This window comes from Neoarius graeffei, chromosome 24, assembly GCF_027579695.1.
Source record: "Neoarius graeffei isolate fNeoGra1 chromosome 24, fNeoGra1.pri, whole genome shotgun sequence".
Lineage (NCBI taxonomy): Eukaryota > Metazoa > Chordata > Actinopteri > Siluriformes > Ariidae > Neoarius > Neoarius graeffei.
The window spans coordinates 56,206,950-56,223,197 of NC_083592.1; the positions used below are offsets into that span (position 1 = coordinate 56,206,950).

A 16,248-nucleotide genomic window follows, 5' to 3' on the forward strand; every position below is an offset into this window, starting at 1 on the left:
CTAAACAGAGAGCAGAGCTCAGCAGAGCTAACAACATCATCAAGGACAGCTCCCACCCTGGCTCTGAGTTCTTCGACTTGCTGCCCTCAGGCAGGCGTTACAGGTGCATCAAAGCAAGGACCAACAGACTCAAAAACAGTTTTTTCCCACAGGCCATAACCACCTTGAACAATTAGCCTTTTTCACATTACGTCACTTGCAGGGGAACTCATATCTGCTTTCAGCCTTTTGAATGGAAGAAGAGGTATACGGCAGCAACATATGTTAACACAACTGTGTCATTCACAGATAAGACTGATAATAATATTGCGCATTGTTGTTTATCATTACGTATTGTTAGCGACTATTCCAGTCACCTATCTGCCTTGTTTTGGAAAGGAAGTTTACTGACTTTCTATGGTTGCTACTTGTTAGCCAGCAGATTAGCATGCCGCCTCTTCTTCCATTCAAAAGGCTGAAAACGGATGTGAGGTTCTTCTGCAAGTGACGTAATGTGAAAAAGGCTAATTACACGCACTGACTGATGCCACTTCTGGCAGGTGCAACAATGCACCAACAAGGACCTAAAAGGACAATATTCTCACACTTACCTGATACAGTGCAATACTTATTACCGTGCAACCTCACAGAGCAACGTTTTAGTTTTTATAGCTTTTGTATATTTTATATTTATATTTCTACACTTTTACATCCATACCCAATACAATGCAATACCAAATACAGTGCAATATCCTGAGTTTTGTAGCTGAACTGAGTTTCTATAACTAATGTGCAATTAACATCTGCAACTCAACACGCCCAGTTGTGTATATATATTCTTTGTTTTTCTGCTGTGTTGTGACATGCACCATTTTGTATATGCTGTATATTTGTTTTTCTGCTGTGTTGTATGTTCCCATCTAAATGTTTGCACTGGGGTGTGTGCTTTCCATCTCATTATATCATTTTCCCGCACCTTCTCCCGTCGTTCTAGCTTTCTTCACTACACTTTCTTCCTCGTCCGTTCTTTTATTCTTGTTTCCACCATCATTGCTTTTAAAAAACGCCGTTATTCTCTGCATAGCGAATATATTTCTCAGCTCGGTCCGAACCAGCTCTCGGTTATCTCTCAGTTGAATGATCTGATGAATCCCTAAAAAGCACTTTTCCCACCTAATGCCACACCCACAACATACAACCGTGGGAAAGAGGGGCAATCACAGAAAGATGTGGCAGAACGGCAAAAAAAATTTAACTTTTTCACTCCCCCCGGCTACCATGGGAACCACCGCAGTGCAAGACAGAGGCAATGCACGCAACTACAGACAGGGAGCAAGGCGCAGGCAGAACACACACTTACAACAATACAGGCCGTTACTCGTTACACTATATTAGGTAGGCTATCCAGCGCTGGATTTACATACTTTGCAGTTTAACGTTTGATACATTTTAGAATGTTAAACTCGTCGCGTCTGTGCTCAGTGCTTTCCTAAATTGTCGGCCGCAAGAAGCCCTCGCACGAATGCGCGGTTTTTTTTTTTCGTCGTTCGCATGCCGAAAAATTCGCTCACAAATGCACGCACTGTAGAGCCCTGACTGTAGCTTAATTTGTCTCCCAAGGATCCATTCTTGGCGTGCTTCTACTTAGGGCTGGAATGACAAACAAATGTAATTCATTTCGTAAACACATCTATTTGTGTGGAATGCATCGATGCGTCACATTGGATATGGTCATCCTCAATTATGGTGGCTCCCGCTCCCAGGCATGCTGAAAACGAGACTTTATCCCAAAAAGCCTGAACCCATTTGTCCAGAGTGTGGGGAAATATTTAACTAGCGACCTCATAAAATAGTGCTTTGCTTGTTTTGGGAGACTGAAATGGCCCATCACAGCAGCACAACCGCTATGCATGAACTTAGGGAGCCACCATAATTGGGGACGAACGTATAGAGTCTTAGGCATTGATTCATTCCACACAAATAGACATGTAATCGATTATGTCAATGCATTGTTCCAGCCCTACAGGTGTCCCCCAGGTGATTTGGTTCTTGGCGAGTTGCTCCTGTAGCCCATCTCATCTCATTATCTCTAGCCGCTTTATCCTTCTACAGGGTCGCAGGCAAGCTGGAGCCTATCCCAGCTGACTACGGGTGAAAGGCGGGGTACACCCTGGACAAGTCGCCAGGTCATCACAGGGCTGACACATAGACACAGACAACCATTCACACTCACATTCACACCTACGCTCAATTTAGAGTCACCAGTTAACCTAACCTGCATGTCTTTGGACTGTGGGGGAAACCGGAGCACCCGGAGGAAACCCACGCGGACACGGGGAGAACATGCAAACTCCACACAGAAAGGCCCTCGCCGGCCCCGGGGCTCGAACCCAGGACCTTCTTGCTGTGAGGCGACAGCGCTAACCACTACACCACCGTGCCGCCCCCTGTAGCCCATAGTGTCCCCAAAGGATCCATTCTTGTCCTCGCCTACTTTAGTTCACAGTCTTCCCCCAGTGACTGATTCTTGGCCCCCTTTTCCTGTAACTTAAGGTGTTCCCAATGGATCAGTCCTTGTCCCCTTTCTATGATAATTCTTTTTTTCTCTTTGCCCTCATCTCTTCTTCTTGTACGTCAGATGTAGTTGATTGTTTACTGCAGATTGGTTAGCTAGCTCAGGAGAACTACCCAGGGTGAACATTGAGGATATAGAGCAGCTCCCACCCAACCATTCACACCTATGGGCAAGTTAGAGTAGCCAGTTAACCTAACTGCATATGTTTGGATAGTGAGGGAAACCCATCAGCCGTGAGGTTCCAACCCAGAACCTTCTTGCTGTGAGGTGACAGTACCACCTGAACACCTGCTTTACATTATCCAGAGCGATGTACAGCATACCCTGGGGGGGGGGGGGGTGCCTTGCTCAAGGGCACTTCAGCCATTTCCTTGTCCAGGGGATCAAACTGGTGACCTTTTGGTCCCAAAGCTGCTTCTCTAACCATTAGGCCATGGTTTCCCTGGCTTTTACCTCAAACTGTTACCTCAAAAAGACAGTGAAGACGAGAAGCTGGCCTATTGGGGGAAAAAAGTTAAGAAAAGCTTTCTGGGTGAAGGCCCCTCATGAAGGCAGTTGAGAAGACGGCGAAAGTGTGCAGTGTTATTTCATAGTGCCAGTGTTTTCATATACGTTCTATCAGGTGTGTTTTGCCAGGTCGTGTAGTCACCCTGACCTCATCATGAACATCGATGTGGTGGTTATCAAACGTTCCCTGTGGTGCAGAAACTTGGCCAGAATTTCTGGAGGTCTTTTTGAGGGTACTCTGTGAGAAATGATTTGTCCTTCCATCTTCGCAATATTGCTTGCCAGCACTGTTTTGAACATGAAAGATGATGATAACTTTATTCCATCCTCTTATCGTGATTTTTTTTTTTTTGGTCTTCCTGGCGAAGACCTGAGAGCACCTTCAGTATAGATGAAACTCAGCCAGGTGTTTTTATCCATACTGCAATATGATCTCACATTACTCAAACATATTACCTCTCGGAGCTCCTCCATCCCGACACCTCCATACACTCGGGGTTCTCAAAACCTTCTCGTCCTCTCTACGCTGTTTTGCACCAATGCAGTCTTTTTCCTCTCCCTCCCTTTCCGTCCATCTCTCACTCTACTTATCTGTCCTTTAATCTACCGCTATAGTCCTGTTTTTCTTTTTCTCCCTGATTGTTGTGTTTATACACTGTGAATGTTTCCTGTGTTTAGTCACATGAGCCCACTTTCTTGCTCTCTCTCTCTCTCTCTCTCTCTCTCTCTCTCTCTCTATCGTCTGACCTTTCCGTCCTCTCATATCCCACCACTCCTTTTTGCTAATCTACAGCAATTACATCACTTCCTGTGTAACCCTACTCTCACGCTCTGTTTGTTTTGAAACTTCGCCCTCTCTCTCTCTCTCTCTCTCTCTCTCTCTGTTAAAACTTTGCCTATTCATGATCTTTTTTATATTGAATGTGGCATTTAGAGAGAGAGTGTGTGTGTGTGTGTGTGTGTGTGTGTGTGTGTGTGTGTTAACCTTGTCCTCTCCCTTCGTAATTACTATACATGTGCACGCGTTCTCTCTGTCTCTCTTCCAGTCCCTTTTTTCTTCCTCCTTCAAAAAGCCTAAAATAGGCCTTTAATAGCAGTGTGTGTGTGTGTGTGTGTGTGTGTGTGTGGTTAGCAGCTATAAGCAGAACTCTCTTGTATTTATAGTGTTGTTCAGGCTAAGATCCATGGAGGAACATCAGAGAGGAAAAATGAACACACACATGATGAACTGATCCAAAACCGATTCACTAAGCTCTCCAAGCTCTCATTAAACTCGACCCAGAAATGCGAACGTGGCTAACGCTGAAAGCAGTGCTAAGTCATCTTGGGTTAGTGTCTTGTTTGAGTAATGCCTGCTATCTTTTGCTAATTTTTTTTTTTCGCTTCCTTTTCAACTTTTTTTTTGTCACAATATTGTTTTATCCTCAAATCCAGTCAAGAAGAATCCACATGAATGCATCACTCTTGAAAGTTCTCAGCGTTCTTCTCAGTGAGTCTCAAGATGGCGGAACGCATAATGATCTGGTTAGCGGTTGATGCTACGTGTAATTTTAGTCATGTGGAGTGTTTTCTTGGTGAATTTCGCACACATCGGAGGTAAACGTTGATTTGTGGCACTGTTTTCTAATTTCCACAAAGACTTAAACCACAGCGTGCTAGCTAGAGCTCATCTCATCTCATTATCTGTAGCCGCTTTATCCTGTTCTACAGGGTCGCAGGCGAGCTGGAGCCTATCCCAGCTGACTACGGGCGAAAGGCGGGGTACACCCTGGACAAGTCGCCAGGTCATCACAGGGCTGACACATAGACACAGACAACCATTCACACTCACATTCACACCTACGCTCAATTTAGCCCATGTTTACATTAGACTGTATCAGCGGATCATCAGATTAACGTTTTTAAAACGATTAGCGTGCACACAGCAACACCAATACACGGATACGCTCGGCTCCGCAGGCATCCTGCGCTCCAAATCACTCCGCCCTGAACAGCGAGTGCCCTCTGGAGGGTGCGCACTCCGGCCCTGCACAGCTCACAGAGCGCGCGAGTGAAGGGCACAAGCAGTGATTCGGGACTGAGCCGCTGTGTGTGTGATCCCAGCGCATATCACTTACCACTTGCAAGTGGAAGGATGGCAAGCCTAAAGACAATCATAACTACACAATGGGCAGTATTTGCATCAGTATTTGCAGTATTTTCATACTTTTATACTCTTTAATGAAAGGCGATACAAGGCGGAAGTCCGCGCCGTTTTTCAGCAGTCGCGTCACATGACCAACGCCAGCGAATCAGGAAGGTGAATGTCACAGTGACGTTGTCCAATGAGACGCCAGCTAGAGCTCAGCACAGCGTATCTGCGTATTCTGAATGTTTACACAGCACCGGAGCTGACACGATCTGGATTGAATACGTGGACGCTGGCGGATTCCTGTTTCCCGGCGTTTCCAAGCGGTTTAATGTAAACGGATAGTGCATCCGCGAAGAAAACGAGACAGATACGGTCTAATGTAAATGTAGCCTTAGAGTCACCAGTTAACCTAACCTGCATGTCTTTGGACTGTGGGGGAAACCGGAGCACCCGGAGGAAACCCACGCGGACACGGGGAGAACATGCAAACTCCACACAGAAAGGCCCTCGCCGGCCCCGGGGCTCGAACCCAGGACCTTCTTGCTGTGAGGCGACAGCGCTAACCACTACACCACCTTGCTGCCCCTGCTAGCTAGATGCGCTAGCAAAATGATTAGCCACAGTCGTTAGTTAGCCTTTGTATATTTTGAGGGGTTTTTTTTCCTTTAGGGTTCTTAGTTACGTTTGTTTTAGCTTATAGTTTAAGCGCTCGTTTTCAAAGCTCTTCTTTTTTTAAGGTTAATTTCCTAGTCATTTTTGTAAATGCTTTTCAGAACGCCTCATGGTGTTCGAGGAAGTTTTTTTGTTTGCTTTGTCTCTTAATTATTTCCGTCATGCTACGTTCAAGTTAGCATTGTGTATCGTAATGCTAGCTTTTGCTAATTGATCACTAACTAATTATGAGAGCGATTTTCTTTTGTTAAGTAACAAAGCTTGCGTTTTGGTCTTGTATCCACCCATCTCACACACACACACACACACACACACACACACACACACACACACAGCTCTCCAGATGCCTTTCTATCTTTAAACAAACACTTGACCCAGAAACACGAATCTGACTAATGACAAACAGAACTCTCCCACGCCCTGTTAGCATCCCGTTTACACAAAGCTAGGTTTTTTTTTTGTCATTATTCGCTGCTCACTACAGTTTAGTGACATCTTTCTTTTGTCGAGATTCAGCAACCATCGTCCTGTCCTTGCATCGCCGCACCCCACCGCTGGCCCACATCTGGTCTCCGGCCTTGCTTCAGCTATATTTAGCTCATTTTTTTCCTTTTCCTCGGCTCTCTGAAGAGGACGGATGGCGTTTTGTTCCATCCTCCATCACTGTTTGAAGTTCCTCACTGCACTAATGACCCATCTCTCTCTCTCTCTCTCTCTCTCTCTCTCTCTCTGTTTGTCATTGTCCTATCGTATCACTTCCTTTGATCGGCTCCTCTGAAGTGGTTTGGTGTCACGTGCCCGTGTGGTGCCCTCTGCTGGTCGCTTGTGGTTGCTGTGCCTTGATTCTGGTGATGTGACACGCTGACACAATCCCGGCCAGCTCGCCGTCTTCCTGTGTGTGTGTGTGTGTGTGTGTGTGTGTGTTCGTTCCTGTGTGTGTGTGTGTGTGTGTGTGTGTGTGTGTGTGTGTGTGTGTGTGTGTGTGTGTGTGTGTTTCTGTGTCTGATTTCCATCTTTTTCATTTCTCTATTCCTCTCATCTCTAAGGGTTCTCTATTCTACGTCTTTCTTCCATTTCCTTTCTTTTCTTTCTCACATATTTCTTTTTTAATTTCTTTATCCCTTGCTCGTCCCTTCTTCCCTCTTTTATTTCTCTAACTCTCTCATCTCTCTCTGTCTCTATTTTGCGTTTGTCTTTCATTTTTATCCCTCTCTCATCTATCTTTGACTCTTTTTGATTTCTGTATCCCTCTCTCATCTCTCTCTCATTCTCTCTCCTGAATCCCTCTTTCACCTCTCTCTCCTTCTTTTTTACTGCTATATCCCTCTTTCATCTCCCTCTCTATTTCTGTATCCCTCTCTCATCTCTCTCCTTTTTTTATTTCTATATCCCCTCTCTTTCTTTCTATTTTACTTCTATATCCCTCTCTCATCTCTCTCCTTCTCTTTTACTTCTGAATCCCTCTCTCATCTCTCTCTCCGTTTTTACTTCTATATCCCTCTTTCATCTCCCTCTCCTTCTCTTTTTATTTCTGTATCCCTCTCATCTCTCTCTCCTTCTGAATCCCTCTCTCATCTCTCTCTCTCCTTCTCTTTTACTTCTGTATCCCTCTCTCATCTCCTTCTTTTTTTATTCTCTTCCTCTATTTTATTTCCCTATCCCTCTGTCTCTCGTTTGTCTCTCTCTTCCTCTTTCATCTTTCCGGTCTCTTTTATTGCTCCTTCCCTTATTCCCACCTTTCTCTTTCTTCCATCTCTTTTTCTCGTCTCTCTCCATCTCAGTCTCTTTCATCTCTTCGTTCTTTCTCATTTATCTTTTTTGTCTCTTCTCTTTCATTCCTGTCTTTTGTCTCTTGTTATCGATGTATTTTTTTTAATCCCTCATTCATTTTGGGGTCATTTTTTTTCTTCATCCCTTCATCTATCTGTCTCTGTCAATCTGTCTATCCCTCTCTTGCTCATATCTTTTTCTCTCTTTCACTCCGTGTCCATGTATCTCCTTTTGGCCTCTTTCATTTATCTCTCTTACTCTTCATCGTCTCTGTAATTTTTATGGTTTATTCATCTCTTCTTTGTTTGTATCTCTCAATCTTTTTTTATCTCACTCTATCTTTCTCTTGATCTCTCTCTCTCTCTCTCTCTCTCTCTCTCTCTCTCTCTCTCCTGAAGCTTAATCTTCTCCTTTTTTTCCCCACCACCTCTCCCTCCGTCCTCCTTCTCTCCTCGTCTCGTATGAAGGATATAAATCACGGTGGAGGACTCGTTTCCTGTGTGCTGCTCAGTGAAAATGAAGACGATGTTTTTGGTGTTGGTGGTGTGACACTCGCTCTGATCGAGTTTCCCCGCTTTAAATTCGCCGTCGCTCGCAGGCACGAGCACGAGTTTTGTGAATAATGAAACAATACTGTGCTGCCTTTTGGTGGTTACTCCTCCACTTTCTTTATCACTCGCTCGCTCTCAGTTCAGATGTTATACATTATTCATTATTGCTCGTGCAGTATTGCCAAAGCTATGCATCATGAACTAATATGTCTGTCTGTCTGTCTGTCTGTCTGTCTGTCTTATACGGATATTTTCTTCATAACAGACAATACGTTTTATCACATCTTTAAAATGTGAAAAATTAAATGTTACTGTCTTGTTAAACTGGTCTCTTCCTCCATCTCTCTCTCTCTCTCTCTCTCTCTCTCTCTCTCTCTCTCCTTCTGTCTCTTTTTGTCCTTTGCTGTATCTCTGTCTGTTTGTCTGTCTCACTTTTTGTATCTCTCTATCTTTCTCTTTGTCTATCTCTCCTTTCTGTCTCATTCTCTCACTCTCATTTTTTGTATCCTCTCTCCTTTTTGTTTCATTCTTTCACTCTGTCTCACTTTCTATATCTTTTCTGTCTCTCTCCCCTTGTTCTTTCACTCTGTCTCACTTTCTGTACCTTTTCTCTCTCTCTCCCCCCCACAGAAGTGATAGACAGCATGGCGCGTTTCCGGTCGGTGGGTGTGTTTAACTACACCATGTTGACTCTATCTGAGCACGAGCGCGTCCTGTACGTTGGCGCCAGAGAGACGCTCTTTGCTCTCGACCCCAATGACATCACACGACAGCTCCGCCCACAGGTAAACACAAACCACACCCCCTTCCACAGTTTTCTCCTCTGTTACCCTCCCTCACTCCATCATGTTTCTCTGAATGATCTGTCTTCTCACACTTATTTCCCAAACCTGGTTCCTGAGTGCGTTACTGTGTGTAAGGAATAACACACTCCGTGTCATGCTGCTGTGGGAAAATAATCAGTGATGGAATGGAGCGGTTACCACCTGAAGCTGCATATAACAGCACGTCCCTGAGGGGTTTATTCCTCTTACACACATTAACGAGAACAACACTGACTGTTTATAACTTGTTACAGTAAAAAATGACGTGCTGTACTTTTTATTCATTTAATGTTACATTTAATCATTGCTTATCAGCTGGCTTTATAAGCAATCATTCCCTCACCGACCTCAGTCCCCCTCACCGACCTCGGTCCCCCTCACCGACCTCGGTCCCCCTCACCAACCTCGGTCTCCCTCACCGACCTCAGTCCCCCTCACCGACCTCAGTCCCCCTCACCGACCTCGGTCCCCCTCACCAACCTCGGTCTCCCTCACCGACCTCAGTCCCCCTCACCGACCTCGGTCCCCCTCACCGACCTCGGTCCCCCTCACCGACCTCAGTCCCCCTCACCGACCTCGGTCCCCCTCACCGACCTCGGTCCCCCTCACCGACCTCGGTCTCCCTCACCGACCTCAGTCCCCCTCACCGACCTCGGTCCCCCTCACCAACCTCGGTCCCCCTCACCGACCTCGGTCCCCCTCACCGACCTCAGTCCCCCTCACCGACCTCGGTCCCCCTCACCAACCTCGGTCCCCCTCACCGACCTCGGTCCCCTTTGGTCCCCCTCACCGACCTCGGTCCCCCTCGTCCCCCTCACCGACCTCAGTCCCCCTCACCGACCTCGGTCCCCCTCACCGACCTCGGTCCCCCTCGTCCCCCTCACCGACCTTGGTCCCCCTCGTCCCCCTCACCGACCTCGGTCCCCCTCGTCCCCCTCACAGACCTCAGTCCCCCTCGGTCCCCTTTGGTCCCCCTCACCGACCTCGGTCCCCTTTGGTCCCCCTCACCGACCTCGGTCCCCTTTGGTCCCCCTCACCGACCTCGGTCCCCCTCACCGACCTCGGTCCCCCCCGGTCCCCCACACGGACCTCAGTCCCCCCCAGTCCCCCTCACGGACCTCAGTCCCCTACACGGACCTCAATGGGGCTTGTCATCTTCTTTTTAAACTCCTCTGTGCTGAAGATGTTCCAGCTTTACCTCTAAATGTTTCTCAGCGCTGACGCAGGAGACTCCTTCCGAAACCATTAAACGTCTCCTTACAGAGAACTTCACCACGCCAGTGAAAGAAGCGTCACTTTATTTGATTGTTCTGCATTTAAAACTTTTTCTTTCTTTCTTTCTTTCTTTCTTTCTTTCTTTCTTTCTTTCTTTCTTTCTTTCTTTCTTCTTTTTGTTATTCTTATATTTTCTGGTTTCTTTTGGGGGTTTTCTGCCAGCTGTTTCAATCTGCCCTCCCTCTTTCTCTCATTTATTTATCTCCCTTCATCTCCTATCTTTCTTTCTCTTTGTTTTTTTAATCTCCTTTCATCCCTCTCTCCTCATTCATTTTACTCGCTTTCTTTCTGTACTTCCTATCTTTTTTTGGTTTCTGTTTTTTCTGGTTTCTCCTCTTCCCGTTTCTCCATCTGTCCTCTCCCTCCCTCTCTCCCTCCCTCTCTCCCTCATCTATCTATCTATCTATCTGTCTGTCTGTCTGTCTGTCTGTCTGTCTGTCTGTCTATTTCTTTCTCTCCATTTTTTACCTCCTTTTGTCTGACTCTACTCACTTCTTTCTTTCTTTCCTATTTTTATGGTTTATTTTTCCTGACTTTTCCACCTCCAATTTCTTCATCTGCCATCTCCATCCCTCCCTCCCTCCCTCTCATTTATTTATTTATTTATCTCCCTTCATCGCCTGTCTTTCTTTCTCTTCATTTTTTAACCTCCCTTCATGTCCCTCTTCTCACTTCTTTCTTTCTTTCTTTCTTTCTTTCTTTCTTTCTTTCTTTCTTTCTTTCTTTCTTTCTTTCTTTCTTTCTTTTTCTTTTTCTTTCTGTACTTCCTATTTTCTCTGGTTTGTTTTTTTCTGACTTTTCCTCCTCCGATTTCTCTGTCTGCGCTCTCTCTCTCTCTCTCTCTCTCTCTCTCCCCCATTTACTGACTGACATACTTTGGTGTCACACTTTCAGATTTCTTTTTATCTCACTCATCACTCCTTTTACTTTCTTTCTTTCTGGTTACTCCATCTGCTCCCCCCCCTTTAAACTGATTTATGCGCTGCGTTCAGGTCGCTCTCTCAGACTGTATTATTCTGATTCATATGTGCCACTTTTTTAAAAACTTCAGTTTTTTTATTTCCATGTCATCAGCTTCTAAACATCTGGAACATCGATGCGTAACGAGGCGGTCTTACTGAAACCGCAGCTCAACAATGGGAAGACTCGAGCTGAACCGAAACGCTCCGTCCGCACTCGTTTTTCTTCCTCACTCGCTCTCCAGCGGCGTTCAGGTTCCACTCCAAAGCACAGATTTCCGTTTGATTATGCAGATTCGGCGGCGTGCAGGTCTCGCCTCAGAGCTTTTAGAGCACCGTTTGGAGCAAATTGCACTTTCAGAGGTCAGCGTCGGGGGTGAGATTTTAATGGCATGACTATCTTTTAGACCTCTCTTCACTCCTTTTCTCTCTCCTACACTCTGTCCTACACTCTCTCTCTCTCTCTGTCTCTCTCTCTGTCTCCCATTCATGTTATTTCTGAAAACACAGATGAGTGCTTAATCTGCGTTGTAGTGATCCCGAGTGTCGCTGTACCTGCTCCTGTACGATAAAGATGTGCAGTAAGGAAATATCATATTGCTCGCTCTTTCTCTCTCTCTCTCTGTCTCTCTCTCGCTCTTGCGCTCTCTCTCTCTCTCTCTCTCTCTCTCTCTCTCTCTCTCTCTCTCTCGCTCTCTCTCTCTCTTTCTCCATCGCAGATTGACTGGCCCGCCCCTGTGGAGAAAAAGAAAGAGTGTGCAGAGAGAGGAAAAAACAACCAGGTATCAGCTTCATTATAAACACTTTCTATTCTCTTTTTCTCTGTCTTTTATTTTCTCTCTCTCTCTCTCTCTCTCATATACAGTATGTGTATTTAAATTTGATTAAAAAGTGCTTTACTCTCATAAACGACAAAATATACATTTTTGCAAAAATAATTGCAATCCCTCCTCCCTCTCTCACCCTCTTTATTCTGTCTTACTTTCTTTCCATTTCCTCTTCTTACTCTCTCCTTTTCTTTCATTCCCTGCTTCTCTTTCTTCAATTCTTTTCTTTTCTTTCTTCCTATTTTTCTTTATTTCATTCCACCTTTCTCTCACCCTCTCTCTCTCACCCTCTCTCTCTCTCACCCTCTCTCTCTCACCCTCTCTCTCTCTCACCCTCTCTCTCTCTCTCACCCTCTCTCTCACCCTCTCTCTCTCTCACCCTCTCTCTCTCACCCTCTCTCTCTCTCTCTCTCTCACACAGACGGAGTGTTTTAACTACATCCGGTTCCTTCAGAGCTACAATCACACGCACATGTACACGTGTGGCACCTACGCCTTCCAGCCCAAGTGCACCTACATCGTAAGTGTCTCGCTCCTTCATGTCCTACGCCCTCCTCCTCCTCCTCTATCACGCTATCTCTCCATCTCTTCCTCTCTTTGTCCATGTCAGAGTGAAATATATCTTATGCAGATGAGAAGGTCTTATCACAGACACAAGAGATTGGATTAGATGCTGGAGAATCAAAAGACGTGTGTGTGTGTGTGTGTGTGTGTGTGTGTGTGTGTGTGTGTGTGTGGGTGGGAGGATGTTGGAGGATCAGAAGTAGCTGGAGATGTAGTGGGAAGACATGGCTGATGGCTCTGTGTGTGTGTGTGCATTCCTCCAGCAATTTGCATTGTTAAAAGCTGAAGTATGTAGGTGGGCGGGTGTTTGCCTGTCAATCAAAAACATATTTCCAAAAGGTGCGGCAATGGAGGCGATTTACTTTATATGTAAATTGAGAAAGAGAGAGAGAGAAGAGCAAATATGACCATCAATCACTGAAACTGGTAGGTGCAGGGGCCACATCTTCATTAGGACTGACAAGTACAGAGGCCACGCCTACTTCTAAATTAGGATTGACAGGAACAAAGGCTACACGTACTTTTATTAGGAGTCACGGATACAGAGGCCACACCTACTTTATTGGGAATCATGGCTACAGAGGCCACACCTACTTTATTAGGAATCATGGCTACAGAGGCCACACCTACTTCTTTATTAGGAATCCCGGATACAGAGGCCACACCTACTTCTTTATTAGGAATCCCGGATACAGAGGCCACATCTACTTCTTTATTAGGACTGACAGGTACAGAGGCTACGCCTACTACTTCATTAGGAATCACAGTTACAGAGGCCGCACCTACTAATTCATTAGGACTGACAGGTACAGAGGCCACACCTACTACTTTGTTAAGAGTGACAGGTACAGAGGCCACACCAACATCATCTTCATTAGGACTGGCAGGTACAGAGGCCACTCCTACTTCATTAGGACTGGCAGGTACAGAGGCCACACCTACTTCTTCATTACGAGTGACAGTTGCAGAGGCCACTCCTACTTCATTAAAATTGACAGGTACAGAGGCCACAGCAACATCTTCATTAGGACTGGCAGGTACAGAGGCCACACCTACTTCTTCATTAGGACTGACAGGTACAGAGGCCACACCTACTTCTTCATTAGGACTGACAGGTACAGAGGCCACACCTACTTCTTCATTAGGACTGACAGGTACAGAGGCCACACCTACTTCTTCATTAGGACTGACAGGTACAGTGGCCACACCTACTTCTTCATTAGGACTGGCAGGTACAGAGGCCACACCTACTTCTTTATTAGGACTGGCAGGTACAGAGGCCACACCTACTTCTTCATTAGGACTGGCAGGTACAGAGGCCACACCTACTTCTTCATTAGGACTGACAGGTACAGAGGCCACACCTACTTCATTAGGAATTACAGCTACAAAGGCCACACCTGGGCGTTACGGTGGTGTAGTGGTTAGCGCTGTCGCCTCACAGCAAGAAGGTCCTGGGTTCGAGCCCCGTGGCCGGCGAGGGCCTTTCTGTGCGGAGTTTGCATGTTCTCCCCGTGTCCGCGTGGGTTTCCTCCGGGTGCTCCGGTTTCCCCCACAGTCCAAAGACATGCAGGTTAGGTTAACTGGTGACTCTAAATTGAGCGTAGGTGTGAATGTGAGTGTGAATGGTTGTCTGTGTCTATGTGTCAGCCCTGTGATGACCTGGCGACTTGTCCAGGGTGAACCCCGCCTTTCACCCGTAGTCAGCTGGGATAGGCTCCAGCTTGCCTGCGACCCTGTAGAACAGGATAAAGCGGCTACAGATGATGAGATGAGATGAGGTTCAGAAGCCATGTCATCATCTTTACTAGGACTTACAGATAGTGGTCACGCCCACTTTTTTTTTTTTTTAACTAGGCCTGACATATACAGAGGCCACACCCACCTTCTGCACTAGGACTAATGTGTATAGAAGTCGCTCCCACCTCCTTTACTCATGAAGAGTGTAAAGTTGAACTGGGTTTGTGTGTTTTTGTTCCGTCCTGCGGTGTAGAGTATGGATCATTTTACTCTGAACAGCGCCGCCCTGGAGGACGGGAAGGGCAAGTGTCCCTACGACCCCGCTAAAGGCTACACTGGCCTCATCGTGGGTGAGTGTGTGTGCGGGTGTGTGAATGTGTGTGACCTGAGAGAGTGTGTGTTCATGTCCAGAGATATGAACAATCTTGGGATACGAGTGTGTGATGAATCATTCATGCCGTGTGTGTGTAGATAAGGAGCTGTACTCTGCCACTCTGAATAATTTCTTGGGCACTGAGCCGGTGATCCTGCGCAACCTGGGACAGCAGCACTACAGCATGAAGAGCGAATACCTGCCGGCCTGGCTCAACGGTGAGACACACACACACACACTTAGGTGTGATACTGAAATCACCATGTGTCTTTCTCTTCCTTCTTTATCTTCTTCACTTTTTAAAATATCTTCCTGATTTAACTATTCTTATTCTTTCTCTTCTTCTTTTTCTCTTTTTCCTCTTCCTTTTTTCTTCTTTTTTGTATTCCTTTTTACTTTCTTCCTCCTTCATCTTTCTCGTTTTTATCATTTTTTTCTTTTTCCCTTTCTTTCATTGCTTTATAATTCTTGTTCCTTTCCTCTATCTATCTCTACTCTTTCCACTGTTTTTCTTTCTTCTTCTTCATCCTCTGAATAATTTTATCTTCGTCTTTTTTTCCCTCATTTGTAAAATTCCTTCATTTTCTTTTTCCTGATCACTCCTTCATGTCTAATTTTGTATTTTTTATTTTTATTACTCCTTTCATCTCCTCTTTTCTTTTTTTCTTCTTATTCTTCTTTTTCATCTCTTTGCTTCCCTTTCTTTTTCATTCTTCTTCCTTTTATCTTGTGCTTGATTTGTTTTTCTCTTCTGTTAATTTTTTTTCTTTTTTCCCCCTTGTTCTTCTTTGTATACTTTCCTTTTCCTCATCATTTATCTTCTTTTTTATTAACTTTATTACTCCTTCCATCTTGTCGTCTTCTCTCTGGCGTTCTCATGTTCTTCATCATGCCCGCCTGTTTTCTTTTATATCTTTTCTCTTTTCTCCTTTGCTGTCTTTCTTTTTTCACAAATCGACTACTTCTGGCTTTACTTCCTCGTCCACCATTTTCTCTTCCTTTGTTTCTTCACCATCCTTCCTTCTCCTCCTCTTTCTCCATCTACCCCCCCGCTGTTCTGTCCTTTAGAGCCGAACTTCGTGGGTTCTGCTCTGGTGCGTGAGAGCAGAAACAGCCGCGAGGGAGACGACGATAAAATCTACTTTTTCTTCAGTGAGAAAGCCGTGGAGCTCGACTGTGATGGAGACTTGACTGTAGCCCGGGTGGCCCGTGTGTGTAAGGTGAGGGGACACACACACACACACACACACACACACACACACACACACACACACACAGTCAGTCCAAACCTCTGAATCCAAAGCCAAACCTATTTTTCTTTCATGATTTTATCAGTAACTACAAAAATTCATCCAAATAATTGTCTAGCGCATGATTCCATCACATGACCGTTCCGACTAGCTCCAGTTAGCTAGTTAATCAGTTAATCCTCACAGGTTAGCTTACTTTCTTTAGCAGTGAACATTATGAACGTTTATATTTTTAAATCTAACTCTAAGAA

General features: G+C 45.5%; 1 protein-coding gene across 3 annotated transcripts in view; it reads left to right on the plus strand.

The window, feature by feature from the left end:
• sema4c (sema domain, immunoglobulin domain (Ig), transmembrane domain (TM) and short cytoplasmic domain, (semaphorin) 4C) overlaps window positions 1-16,248 on the plus strand; it is a 118,608-nt gene that overhangs the window by 80,084 nt on the left and 22,276 nt on the right. For all 3 annotated transcript variants that reach the window (XM_060907501.1, XM_060907502.1, XM_060907500.1), the window contains 6 exons: window positions 8,816-8,970; window positions 11,963-12,025; window positions 12,492-12,590; window positions 14,628-14,724; window positions 14,846-14,965; window positions 15,816-15,967. In XM_060907501.1, coding sequence (XP_060763484.1) covers window positions 8,816-8,970; window positions 11,963-12,025; window positions 12,492-12,590; window positions 14,628-14,724; window positions 14,846-14,965; window positions 15,816-15,967 — 686 coding nt within the window. The remainder of the gene's footprint in view (window positions 1-8,815; window positions 8,971-11,962; window positions 12,026-12,491; window positions 12,591-14,627; window positions 14,725-14,845; window positions 14,966-15,815; window positions 15,968-16,248) is intronic.